The sequence below is a fragment of the Mesoplodon bidens genome, assembly GCF_964165515.1.
Source record: "Mesoplodon bidens genome assembly, chromosome: 17".
Lineage (NCBI taxonomy): Eukaryota > Metazoa > Chordata > Mammalia > Artiodactyla > Ziphiidae > Mesoplodon > Mesoplodon bidens.
The window spans coordinates 11,596,100-11,610,978 of NC_138174.1; the positions used below are offsets into that span (position 1 = coordinate 11,596,100).

Consider the following 14,879-nt stretch of genomic DNA (forward strand, 5'->3'; position numbering starts at 1 on the left):
CTCTAGCCTCCACGAGCCGCCAAGTGTGTGTAGGTGAGCTCTCTCTTGGTTACCCTCTCGTTGCATACGAGGAGAGGAGAGGAAAGGGGACTTGGGGTATAGTCCCAGGTGGTCATGGCAATCACAAAATTTATTTGAATGCTAGTGGTTCATCTCAACCATTCATCATTTTTTTTACTTTTTATTTTCCATCCTATCTATATTAATTTCACTACAAAAAAAGTCTAATTACTTATCAGAAATAAAATTGTTGCTCAGGAGAGGTGTCAGATGATATTCTGTGACACACCTCAGTATACATTTTTCTTAAATGTGAGGCGTAAGTCTATGAACTAAAACACCTTAGCCCAACCCTCTAGAGTGAAGGAATCCTTTTTATGGGGACAGAGTCTTCCAAGATGGGGTATAACCCAGTCTAGAGTTCCTTGTGGGTGCAGATTAAACTACTAGAAAAGAGAAACCAGTTATTCTATTTAGATCCCTTCGTTTAGATCTTGATTAAATCTAAAGACAGAAGTGACCTCTGATGGGCTCCACCAGTAGGATAATAAACACAAGAAGTCTGAGGCGAAACTGGAAAGCTTTTTCCAGTTCAGCAAAGGAGTCAGAGATGCACGTACTTTGTAAGATCTCTTTGTAACCTTCCCCATATGTATTATCTCTGTCCTTTTCTCTTGCTGATTTATTCAACAAACAAATGTATATGGAGCACATCTGTGCCAGGCACTGCTTTAAGCTCTGTGTATTGAGCAGTAAATAAGATAGATGGGGGCCTTGTTCTCATGGAACTTTCACGTCACAGGGAGGGGACTGACAAAAACAAGCAAAAAAATAAATAAGTGCCAGGCGCAGAATTCAAACAAAGTGATGTCATAGAAGAGATATTGGATGTTAGTACATGATAACTCTAAGCTGGATGCCAGCCAAAAATTTTTTAATAAAAAATTTTAGGAGAGTTTCATTCCATAATCAATCTTGAAGGAAACAAGAAGAGAAAGTAGGAGGTGGCTTGCTATAAAAAAAACAAAAGGACTCTAGGCTCTGTTGGGGTTCCTGGCAGGGAATTATGAACATCTCAGAGCATTGTCTTTTATCAGCCTCTTTAAAGGATTTCAAAAGCTTAACTATAACATGGGTGACTGTAAAGTAAAATTTTCTTTCCCTTGGCCCCTCTGGTAAGGACTGTGCCACTCGTTCAGACGCTGCTGCCCTTGTTCAAAATAGCATGGACCTTTGGGTCTATCTTTTGGAATTTGCCTCCTGAGCTGTTTATTAGCTGCTAGCAAAATAATTTAATTTTATTCTGTCTCCTTTTACTCTTTGCCTCCAGGCTTTACTGAGTTCCTCTGATTATCTCAGTTTCCTTTTTTCTTGCTCCTGAGGGTCCCTGAGGACTGTTGTGGTCCCAACCTGGAGCTGTGAAAGCGGTGGTAGGAGAACTGATTGAGTTCCTGTATCAGTTTGGATCCAGTCAAGAGAAAGATGCCACATAGCAGTTTAAACAGGGAAAGTGTTGTAATTTATAAAAACAGAAATAATTATAAATTATAACAGGATATTGGAGAAACAGGGAATGGTTAGTAAGAAATAAAAAGAACTCTAAAAAATATAGGAAACAGCATACATGAGGAGCAGCCACTGTCTCTTGAGCTGACATTGAACCCAAGAAGAGGCTTCCTGGCCTTGTTAGGGAGGACATGGCTATAGTTCCCTTCGTGGTACAGAAGTCACTCTGGTGCCCTGCTGAGGGAGCTCGCTGGAGCTCTGCCTTTTGGAACTTTCCCAAAAACCACCCTCTAGGGAGTTGGTGAATCTGTTTATGGGAGGGTTCTCACCAGAGCACTCTGTTACAAAACTGTCTGGGGCAGGGGGCTACTGGAGAAAACTGCTAGTCACTGGGTGCTGTCAGCCATCACACACTGCAGGAGCCGGGCACTGGAGAAGCCCACGCTCTGCAGGGGCCTGCTAGGTGAGCACGCAGAACCAGGAAGAAAACCCCCTTTCTTCTGCATCATCTCTTCAGAGTCCTTTCCTGATAGACCTCGACATGGTGTAGGCTAGCAAAGGAAGAATAAAGGGCACAGATTCACTTTCACAAGATAAACAATTAAGGGTGAATTTGGAGCTGGGAAGCAATAATTTGATAACTGGCGCAGTTGGTAAGACAGTTTTGCATGGGGCACTTAAGGAGTCAAACCAACTTCTATGTGTTTGAGAGCCACCTGCCTGCTAGAAGTAAAATAAACTGATAACATGCTTAATGGAAGGGAATACTTGGTCAGATGTTCACTACATCATTGCTCCCAAAGAGAAAGATAACAATATTAGTGTGTGTTTATATATATACCCACACACTAGTATCTCTCTCTCTATATATATTATATACAGCCTAATATGCATATTGTATATAAATATTATACATATTTTATATATAATATAATATATAAAATATTATATATAATATACATTATATATATATATTATATACATTATATATATATATAATCTCCATCCATCCTCCTGGCATGCCAGGTTTACTATAAGGGTGCCAACACAGCTTTCATGGGAAAATCTCTCCTTTTTTCTGAGATTATACTCATTTTACTCTTTGGGTTTTCAAGTGGCCTTTATATATATATATATATATATATATTATATATATAAATATATATAAAATATATATATATATATTAGTGAAATAATGGTCATAGTGAAAGATAGTTTTTGTTGTTGTGGCTGTTCTGTCTTAAAATTATTCCTTCCTGACAAAATAAGAGTTATCAACCCTGTAGTAGTACTCTTTCCATTTAAAGAAAATTATGCTAGTCTATGAAATTCAAATCTGGAAACTGTTGCACCCGGGTAAGAATGTATTAATATAAATTGTGGCAAGTCACTGTAATCCTTTTGTGAAATGTATAAAGAGAAGTTTTACATGTAGAAACTGAAAAACAGTTGTCACTTTATGCTCAACAGAAAGGACATATAAACAGAACTTAAACAATAGCTAGGCCATGCACTTTACGTTCATTGTCTCCACTTAAATTAACCAGTAATGAGTATTATTATCACTGTTTTTCAGGTGACAAAAATCAGATAGAGTTAAATAATTTTTCCAAGTTCCTATAGCTAGTAAGTAGCAGAGCCAAGTTTTAAAAAGGACTGTGACTGGCTCCAAAATGTTTCATGATTTAAACAGATGTCTGACTGCCTCCAAAAACCTTCCAGTGTGTAGAGAAAGACAAAAACTGAATTAAGGAGCTAGAAAATGGAATTTTCAAAAAATAAAAAGATGAATAGATAATATAATATAATTATAATATAATTATATAATATACACACAGAGATATATAATTCCTAGAGAAAGGAAATGTGAAAAAGGACTTCATAACTTGTTCTCAAACCTTAAGGAATATCATGTATGTAAAACTCAGTAACTAGTTTCTGCTTTCACTAAAGCAAATATAAGTGTAGTAGATTATACAGGGTACACCAGTGCAAGTAGAGAATGTGTTTATGTATTGTTAAAATCCATTGGTGTATCAGGAAGGAAAGTGTTGCAGGTTTGATTGCAGTGGGTTAATCAAATATGGATTTATCTGTATCATGGAAGAAGAAGTCCAGATATGGATAGTTGCTGAGACTGTTTCAGTAACTTAATATTAACTCCAACCTTGCTGGGATTCCCTTGGCCTTCCCCTAATGGCTACACAATTGCTGCTATAGTTTCTGCCATTATATCTCCATTCAAGCAAGGAAGAGAAAGGAATGTGCCAGCTACATATGACTCATTTTATCAGCTTTTCTGAAACATCCCCAAATGACTGGTTTTGTTCGCATTAGCCAGTTCTGGGTCAAATGTCCTTGCCCTTAGATGCAAGGGAATTTGGAAAAAGCAAAGAATAACTTTATCATGATTGGCTTAGACCATGGATCAGACAAACTCTGACCTCAGAAACAAATTCAGGCCATTGTTATAAATAAAGTCATGCCCATTTATTTGCACATTGGCTGTGACTGCTTTCACACCGCAGTGGCAAAGCTGAACAGTTGTGAGAAGGACAGATGGTCTGCAAGGCCTAAAATTTTTTACTATTTGTCCTTTTACCAAAAATGTTCATTGACCCCTGGCTTAGATCAGGCATGGCCCTTTGCCTGGGGTTGACCACATGGACACTTTGGGGCTAAGTGGACTTTCGTTAAGCAAGGAAGAGGGAGGAAAAGTGACATTAGAAAAGAACCAAAAGTGTATGTCAGGCCACGTGGTCCAACCAATCATATACAAGACCACAAAAGCATAACACGTTTTCTATTTTAAGTCACAGGGTCACCTTGAACATATAACTTTTCTGTTCCTTCATTTCTTCATGAGCCAACTGAAAATTTAGAAAGGTAGAAATTTTGCAAATATACAGAATCAAATGATTGGCAATATTGTGATATATCATGAATTCAGGAAGATAATCCCTAATTTACTGAGTTTTATACAGCACTAAGATATTGTCACACTGAGTCTTAGACACGTATTTAACTGACTGACACTTCCCTTTAAACTATTTATTTTAGGTTCTTGCATACACTGAGGGGCTTCATGGAAAATGGATGTTCAGCGAGATACGAGCTGTATTTTCAAGACGTTATCTTCTACAAAACACTGCTTTGGAAGTATTTATGGCAAACCGAAGTAAGTCCCCTTAATATTTTGAAAGAAAATGTGCTCGTATTTGGATGTTATTCATTTACATGGTGTGATACTGACTTGATATTTTTTTGTTTTATTTCTTCCTTTGATATGCCCTCGCTAAAATAAAAATACAGAAGGAATTAATTTGCTTGAAAACATTAATCCTAGATTTCTCATGGATAAAGTTACACAGAAATCTGATTTTCCATGAAGATTCATTACCTTTACCAATAAATCATGAAGGGCACTTGAAAATGATTTCTGAAATTGACGATTAGCTCTCCTGTGGTTTTCTAAATCATGTTTTTTCTTCTTACCACAGCCTCAGTTATGTTTAATTTCCCTGATCAAGCAACAGTAAAAAAAGTCGTCTATAGCTTGCCTCGGGTTGGAGTAGGGACCAGCTATGGTTTGCCGCAAGCCAGGTAATTTTATCATAGTACACATTATCTACGATTTGTTAACATATTTCAATCTCAGTATGACGGAAATCTAAATAAGTTTATATCATTATAACTATTTTGAAAATCAAGGAATTGTCTTCCTCTGCAGGTCATTTGTAGGGAAAGAGGTTATGAAAACAGCTATTTTAAGAATGACAGAATAGGGCATAATTTTATTTAACACATATATAAATGAGGAAGTAAAAAAGTTGATTGCATATCATAGCTGGCACATAATTAAGACATTTTTGCTGAAGATCTTACAAAAGACACACCAAAAGCCTCATGATGTTTGTGATTAATTGTTGTGTAATAGCATATAAATTGTTTTTATAAATGCTATGTATAAATGCTTCTTCATTAAAGTAGTAAAACACTCAGCGTTTATTGAGATTAATAGTCATTAATTATGATGTGATTTTAATCATTTCTTAAATCTCTCATCTTGGTATTTTAAAAGCATTATTTTGAAATTTTATTTTATTGAAAACTACTATTCTAAGTAGAAAACATAGTCAGTAATTATGTTTATCACTAATATCAGTTAGTTGGTTTTTGGCTCCAAGTAACTGAATACCTAACTAAAAGTGGCTTAAGCAATAAGGGTTTTGCTTCAGGGGGTTTGCTTTATGAAAGATGTGGAGTTAAGAAGGAGTTGCTAGTATTGGCTCAGAAGTTCGGTGATGTCAGGACTCTCAGTTGGCCTCATATTCACAAAATAACCACCACTGCTCCAGACACCACATCTTCACACAACTGCATTCAAGCAGGAAAAAGACACAAAGGATTTCTCCTTGAACTTCTGTGTTTTAGGACGGAGTATACTTAGAAGCCTTTAGCAGTTTTTATCTCAGGTCCCTTTGGCCAGAATGGGGTCACCTTCCTGCCCCTAAAACAATCACTGAATGCTGAACACAAAGCCAAACCATCCCCTAGAATTCAAGGAAAAATATATCTCAACTCCCTGCCACTTCCTACCTGAAAAAAATACATTTTCTGTGTCGGCTTTGGACAGACAAGCAACAGTGTCTTCCCCATAGATCCTTAAGTCCCTGGGAATTGTTGCAGAGTGCTGCATGCATGGAAAGGAAAACGAATCTCTGTCTCTCTTCTCTTAAACAGGCTACAGACATGTAAAAGCCAGGGACTGTGTCTTATTTATCTTTTAATCTACAATACTTAGCACACTGCCTAATTGCAAAGGTGCTTTTTAAGTGCTACTCAACTGGAGTTACCCTGCATTACAAAGTATCTATTCTCGTATTAAGTTTACAGTGTAAGACCAATTCACTGGCATGTATGCACATGCCTAGGATATTTGCTAGTTGAATAACAATATTAAATTAAGACATAAGTAGATAATGAAGTACTTATATAAAATACAGGTCAAAAGAAAAATGCATTCAATCTGTCAAAAAAAGAAAATGAAGTTAGTTTTGCAAGACTTGTTATTGAATCTAAGCTGACTCATAGTAATCACTACTTCCTTTCCCAAGTACTTACAAATGTTTAATCATCAGTTCAAGGATTTTTCCAGGAATTGACATTAGGAACTCACAAATAGACCTAACTTTTTCCTTTTAAAAAATAATCATCTGGGCTTCCCTGGTGGCGCGGTGGTTGAGAGTCCGCCTGCCGATGCAGGGGACACAGGTTCGTGCCCCGGTCCAGGAAGATCCCACATGCCGCGGAGCGGCTAGGCCGGTGAGCCATGGCCGCTGAGCCTGCGCGTCTGGAGCCTGTGCTCCGCAATGGGAGAGGCCACAACAGTGAGACGCCCACGTACCGCAAAAAAAAAAAAAAAAAAAAAAATCATCTGCCTCCTGGCATATTTCTCAATGATCATGATTCTTCAAAGATTATCAATAGAATTTTCTGATTTCCTTTAGTACTCTTAGACTTGTCCAGACCTGAATTCATTAAAAACAACCAGAAGCTCTTGTACTATATTCCTTACCTTCTATGAGCATTATTTTCCTTTTAACCACATTTGGTCTCTCTTTGATTTTTGGAAGATCATTCTTCTTGATAGAAAAACTGGAAGCAAAATAGATGTTTAGGAAGTTTAGAAATTCTATCTTAAAGCACTCTTTTGTTGTCCCCTTGGCTTTCCCCCCAAAGGCTCAACTCATTATTAATTTCCTAATAAAATACTTGTAAATTCAGCTTTGTATACTTCCTGTGATATATAGACTTAGAAGGAGCAGATGGGGGTAAGAGGAACACTGAACCTAGGCTTAGACCTGATACTACGGGCAGTGATAGAGCCTGAGACTTAGTAGGAACTCAATACATATATGTTGAAAGAATGAATAACATGAGGCAAGGGGAATGACGCTTTCATCTGCTATAAAATGGGGACAGTATCTTTGCAAAGAGATGTTTTACGAATGTCTTGAGATCATAAAATGAAGACACTTTGTGAACAGAGAACACACATATACACTATACGCATACATGCATGCCTACACAGATACAGATAGGTAGGTAGGTGAGGAAGTAGGTAGGTAGGTGGGTAGGTAAATAGACATAGACACATACTTGTATAAATATATGTGTGTGTGATATGTAAGATCCTGTTACACTTAGAGAATTGTCAAAGGAAAGGGATGATGTCTGGCTCCTACAAGCAGAAGCCTTCCAGCTGAGAGTATCTTGGTAAAATCACCAAGGGATCCATTCTTTGCTTTGTTTTTTTGACATTGGGTTTTGTCAGTTTAAAGCAGAATTTATCAAACTCTAGGGAACTTCCTCTAAGCTAAGCCCATAGGAGACTGCTTTAGAAACAAACAAAAATGATCAAACTCAAAAGCAGGTAAACTGCCAGAAAATTGACTTCACATATCATTTAGGCCGCTTTTTGGGCAAGCCCACCGAAGAGATCACATTCCAAAAACTTAGAACAGAAGGAATATTTCCACTAAGCTAGCATAGCCTAATGAATGCCTTTTTAATTTGTATCCATGGGTCTCATTTGCTGAGCACTCTCCATGTGCCAGGGACTATACTTTGTGTTTTAGTTTATAAGCATTATTTCCTTTAATTCTTGTTTGTTTGTTTGTTTGGGGCTTATAAACAACAGATATTTATTTCTGGCAATTCTGGAGGCTAGGAAGTCCAAGATCAAGGCACCAGTAGATTTGGTGTCTGGTGAGATCCCAACTCCAGGTTCATAGATGGTTATCTTCTCGATGTGTCCTCACGTGGCAGAGGGGCTCTCAGCCCTTAATTCTTAAAACAACCATGTTCTTAATGTGGATTCTTAATGGTATTCTTATCCCACTTTACAGATAGGAAATTTTTGGTTTAGGTAAGTTACTTATCTTGCCCAAGATCATAGCCCACTCTCTTTTTTTTTTTTTTTTTTTTTTTTTTTTTTTTTTGTTACGTGGGCCTCTCACTGTTGTGGCCTCTCCCCTTGCGGAGCACAGGCTCCGGACGCACAGGCTCAGCGGCCATGGCTCACGGGCCTAGCCGCTCCGCGGCATGTGGGATCTTCCCAGACCGGGGCACGAACCCGTGTCCCCTGCATCGGCAGGCGGACTCTCAACCACTGCGCCACCAGGGAAGCCCCCACTCTCTTAATTTCTATTTTGTGTCTTCTATCAAAGTGATCCACATTGGTCAAAAGAACAATACCTTTACCTCTGCGTAACAAAAGAAAAATACTGACAAAAAACTTGCCCATTTTCTAGACTCCATACTGATTGCCATTATTTGGTTAATGTATCTGCTATTCAGACAGTCATTACAATCAATAAATTTTGGATTTAGTTAGATTCTTTACTTACTAAGAATATACCTGGTTGCATACATAGAGTTAATGATTTTAAATGGTCACCATTTGTTATGGTACTTAATATTTTTTTCCACAGGGCAATTTTATCTTCCTCTTATCCCCCAATTCTAAAAGCATTTTACTGTAGCCCAAATATATACCAGCTATCCTCATTCTAATATATAAATTTTTATAGGATATCTTGAATAGCCCTATTGATTTACTGTTTCCCATTTTGCTTCTCCTTATGATTGAATTCTTTAAATTTTTTTTGAATTTCATCCCTCTTTAGCCATTTTTTAATTTTAGGATAGATGTCCAATAATTCAAGTCATTTGGTATACACTTATTGAGACCCTACTATAGGTCAAGCATTGCTAAATACTAAGGACATAACAGTATGTAAAACAGTTCCTGCTCTCAGTGAGTTTATAGTAGAAAAGAGAGAGCAGTAAACAGGAAAAGCTGATCCTTTCCCTGAACTTGCTAATAGTCATCTGATTTTCTAAATTCATTTCGTTTGCCCATATTTTTCTTCACCACTGCATGCTCTAAGAAAGACATGATAACTTTCTCCCATGATTCCTTTTATTTCCCCTTATCGGGATTTGTTTGGTCTTGGTTTTTGAGTGTTTTTGGTGCTCAGAATTATTTCCAGATCAGCAATTTTCTTCTTAAATTGTCTAGGTTTAAAATGTCAACAAATAAATGTACAGCTTTATTATATACATTGCTTTTAGCAGACTAAGCATGCTGCAGGTAAGAATTTTAGTCAGATTAGCAAGAATATGATTATGATAGTAATCCAACAAAAGCTGGACTAAGCACATAATTATAATAGTAGCAAATACAAATTGGGTAAACATAGTTTATTAATTCTTTGATAATTCAGAAAATATTTTAGCATGTTGCCATGACGAAGTCAGAATCAAGGCAAAAGTTTATAACATAAATAGTTGTATGAATGAGAGTGTATCTGGAAAATTTTGAAAAGTGGTGCCAGTATGTATCAAAATCTGGAAGCCCTTTAAGTAGCCCTGTGAAAATCATATTACCAATTAAATGAAAAGTACACTGAATTATAGAATTGAAGTATGAAATATATATACCCTTTACTATTGCAGTGAAGTGAATCATTAGACTTACATAGTTCTTTTGGAGTCAGTAGGATCTATTATCTCAAATATATGTAACTAGGAAAGTTCTTCAAAAATGTTAATATGTGACCAGGCTGCTACAACATATTACGTTAATATTTTAAACATTGAGTTACACATAATTATTTTTAAAATTCTTAATTCAGATTTGAATTTGAGATAACAAGTTTCTTCCCATTCTTCTTTCCTCCCTCCTTTACCTCAACTAACATATATCTTAGCTCCTGCCATGCCTATTAAGATCCCATGTGAACAGAAACATATGATAATAATACATGGGTGGCAAAAATAGTCTTAGGTCCGCAGTTCCCAAAATAAGCACCACGGAGCCCTGAGATGTCACAGTGCACTCTCAGGGCTACGGCAGGGCATTTTATATTTTTTAGGGAAACACAACAACATCTATTCGACGCTGCACAAACTCTTAGCTTGAGTTAGTTCTAAGTTTCAACATTTGATAGGACTGCACTCTTGCATTCTTTTTGATGCCATCTTAGCTTTGTGAAACTAGTTTATGGGGGTTGCTCTGGTAATTAAAAAAAAGTGCTGCATGAAAATTCATGTGGAACAGGCATTGAAGGTGGTGGTGTCAGATATGATTCCAAGGTTTAAGTTGCGCAGTGACCAACAGGTGTGCAATACATTCCTTTAGTTAAGTAATTGTGGTTAGTTAAGAATGAAATAAAATATTATTTTTCTTTCAATTTTTGAGTATTATATTCTCAAACAGCTACTAAGTTAAGGCTCAAGTATTCAGTTATTTAGACCTAACTACGTAATAAACAGAACCGTTAGGTGTCTCTCTTGGGCTAGGGGCACCATGAAAAAATTCCTGAGACCCTAAAGGTGGCATAAATACAAAAAGTTTGGGAACTTTTTTTTTTTTTTTTTTTTTTTTTCTGGCGGTACGCGGGCATCTCACTGCTGTGGCCTCTCCCGTTGTGGAGCACAGGCTCCGGACGCGCAGGCTCAGTGGCCATGGCTCACGGGCCCAGCCGCTCCGTGGCACGTGGGAGCTTTCCGGACTGGGGCACAAACCCGTGTCCCCTGCATCGGCAGGCGGACTCTCAACCACTGCGCCACCAGGGAAGCCCTGGGAACTTCTATTTTACATGGTGAATGTTTTAGAAACTCAGTTAGCCTTGTCATACTTCTACAAATACAGCCAGCTTTCATTATTTTTTATAGGAACACCTTGTACCTTCAAAGGTTCATAATTTACACAAATTATCCTGATTTACTCCCTTACGATATTCCTATGTCCCTTATGAATTCGTACATTTTCAGAGTTCCCAGTTGTTTGTTTCTGACCTCATAGGGGGATGAGTGTCATGTGGTTAGAGGCTGTGCACGTGTGTACACACTGCTCAGAGGCAGGCGTGGAAAGTTCAGTGGCAGCATTAGTATATTAGGGTTAAGTCAAATGCCTTTAAGCTGTTGACTGTCTACCTAGCTTTGTAGTATGGAGTAGGTTTGCTGTAGTGTTCAAAAGCTACTTTGACTTATTTTGAGCATAGTTTCACCTTTTTTTGTTATTGACTTATAAAATACCCACTTGGAGCCATATTATACAAGTAGGTGCTTTCATATTGGTTTATCCTTAAGTAAATAAATATATCTTCTCTATAACAGACTTTTTCAAATATTGCTAATATCTACAGCTAAAATATATTTTGTAATTTATCTCAGAAAGATAAACCATAAATTGAATAATATCAAATCAATACATTAGTTATTATTGGACTTTTTAAAGTCATGAGTTAAAAGAGACTGTTTGTTATGGTTTGCTTAATTGCTAGGAGGATATCACTAGCCACTCCTCGACAGCTTTATAAATCTTCCAACATGACTCAGCGTTGGCAAAGAAGGGAAATTTCAAACTTCGAATATTTGATGTTTCTTAATACTATAGCAGGTAAGACATCTTGTTCTTTAATCTCATAATATGTTTATGTTCAACAAAAATCTTTGGTAATGTGGCTTGATGGAATGCATTGTTCTCCTTAGAATTCAAATACAGCATTAGAATAAATATTGAAGCACTCACATTAAATTGCTATCAGAAACTATACAAGCTAGTACCAAGGTTTAGGTGCATTTATTGTTGAAGAGGCTTTTTCTTGCTCTCCTTCTGCCACTTCCTTTGCTGACAGCTTTGTCTGACGGTTTATTAGAGTCAACAAACCATTGCCAGAGAGTGTCTGGAAATAATAATGGGAAAATGTAATTTCACTACTTTGTCATTCTCAGCAGTAGCAGCTTAGACAGGAGAATAACAACAGGATTCTGCCTAGTACAGATGTCACCTGGATTATGGCATGATTGGGTTACAGCATTTTTTTTCTTAAAATCTTGAAATGAAAATATAAAATCAGATTACATTTCTAAATGATGAGTAACTGCCATCAACCTCGGCAGTACCATGCTTGTAAATTAAGAGAAGGTAGTGGCTTTGTTTTTCTGCTAAATCAGTGGTTGTCAGTGGCTGAACCTGTCTATGAGATTTAAGTACCTCTTTCTTTTTTACTAAATTAAGCTCCAAAGCCCTTATTCATGTTGAATTGCAAAGAGTTTACTTCTGTAAATCAGGCTCTACAAAAACTTTTTACAATCAGATGAATTTAAAACTACATAAATGCATATGCTTACCTATGATCATTGTTCTTTTATGAATGAATGCTCAGAACTATGAATTGAGAGCCCTGTTCTCTGAATCATTGCTTAAAAGGATAACTGTCATATTCCTCTTTTTAATCTATCATATATGTGTGAATATGGATACTATGGCATATATTAAATATGGATGATATAGATGTGTATTACATAGACAAGAGAACTTGATTTGTCAACAAAAAGGGGTAAAAAAGTTGTTTGAAATGGTTTTGCATTTTAATCATTTAATACATACTGTAATGTTAATTCCTTTGCTAATAGGATGCTAGAGCTACAACCAAAGAACTGTTTTATTACATATATTAATTTTATTATATATTTTATACACACATCTCCATTATATACATATGTCTTCATGACATATTTCATATATATTCACATATCAGTGTATACAATGTATATATCTTAAAGAAACCTATTTACTTCCTCAAAGATAAAGGAAATGTGTTATACTATTTAATTAACACATTTACATATAGAGATAGAATGAACTTAAACATCTGAAATATAAAGAACCTTTTCATTAGCATATTTAGGTGAACAGCATGATGTAGCGTAAGCTTCATTACCAAAGTGAAGGGGATAGAATCTCAGATCTGCTAACTCTGTGTCCTAGAGCATAGGTGGAATTTCAAGTTTTAACTCTATCTTGGACTTTAAATCTCTCAGTAGCCATGTTTGATATCTGTTTCCATCTGTCTTTTAAAAAAAATATTTAATTAATTAATTTGTTTGTTTGTTTGTTTGTTTATTTATTTTATTTTGGCTGTGTTGGGTCTTCGTTGCTGCGCGGGCTTTCTCTGGTTGCGGCAAACGGGGGCTACTATTCGTTGCAGTGTGCGGGCTTCTCATTGCAGTGCCTTCTCTTTGTTGTGGAGCACGGGCTGTACGCACGCAGGCTTCAGTTACTGTGGCACGCGGGCTCAGTAGTTGTGGCGCATAGGCTTAGTTGCTCTGCAGCATGTGGGATCGTCCTGGACCAGGGCTCAAACCCATGTCCCCTGCATTGGCAGGCGGATTCTTAACCACTGCGCCACCAGGGAAGTCTCTCCATCTGTTTTAATAACTGATATGTTTGGTCTTATATCATCTTGTATTATACAATTGCTTTCAATATTTTCTTGCCTTTCACATTGTTTTGTTTTTCTTTGGCCATATAAATAAATTTTGCCTAGTTTTTTAGTGATTTAGAACATAGGCTTTTTGCTATTAATTCTCCTAAAGAATTAATATTGATATGTTTAAATTTTTAAAAAATCCTCTAAAATACATTTCTCTTCCTTTTGAACTCAAAAATGAATCAACACTTTAAACCACTCCTACGCAAAATAAGAACTTTAACTCAATTTACTTCTCATTCATTGCTTATCTTTGTCAATACAATTTGATACCAGAATCCCTATTATTATGAAACACTTATTTTTTGGAGTCCATATACTTTTGCATATTAGGAAGGATTTCAACTCTATTAAAATTTTCTTCTCTTTAATACAGTATATTGTTTTCAGCTACATGGATCTTTACCTGATTTTTCAGGATAATGTTCTCTTTTCATTCTTCTGTAATATTCTTCCACATTCCCTCTGTTAGGTTTTTCTATTATCTATCTTGAAAAATCTATCAAGACTCATTGTCTACCATATGTCATAGAAAAGCACATGATTTTTTTTTCCTTGACTGTGCTACCCCTTTGGAGCTTTTGGAATTAACACTGGAAGACAGGGTGATGTACCTCATTTGTAGTTCAGTTTCCAGTGGAGCTGGTATTCTTACTAAAAGGTTCTGCTACTCTAAGATGGGATTCTCTCTGTCTCTCCTCTGGATGGAGTGTTACCTAGTTCACTGTGTTAAAGGATTCTTCTAGTCTCCATCCCTTCTCACTGCCTTTTACTCATGTCAGCCACATTTCCCACAATGTGGTATACTTCCACCTATAACCACCACCCACTTCATGCCTGCTGCTTTCTGGGAGTTTGTTTCTCTGTCTATCTCTAGAAAGATTGCAGTCTGATAGAGATAACATCATGATGCCTTCTAAAAGCTGCCCCTGAGCAGTATAGACATGGCTTTTTTTCTGTTTGAGACAGTTTTTGGGTTTCTGAGCCAGAACATGTAGATTGTAAGGGGAATTTGACTGTCTTCCT

At 36.7% G+C, this 14,879-nt stretch overlaps 1 protein-coding gene across 4 annotated transcripts in view; it reads left to right on the plus strand.

Annotated features, from left to right (window-relative positions):
- NBEA (neurobeachin) overlaps positions 1 to 14,879 on the plus strand; it is a 613,622-nt gene that overhangs the window by 485,560 nt on the left and 113,183 nt on the right. For all 4 annotated transcript variants that reach the window (XM_081214387.1, XM_081214388.1, XM_081214389.1 and 1 more), the window contains 3 exons: positions 4,567 to 4,684; positions 5,007 to 5,109; positions 11,862 to 11,977. In XM_081214387.1, the coding sequence (XP_081070513.1) occupies positions 4,567 to 4,684; positions 5,007 to 5,109; positions 11,862 to 11,977 (337 nt within the window). The remainder of the gene's footprint in view (positions 1 to 4,566; positions 4,685 to 5,006; positions 5,110 to 11,861; positions 11,978 to 14,879) is intronic.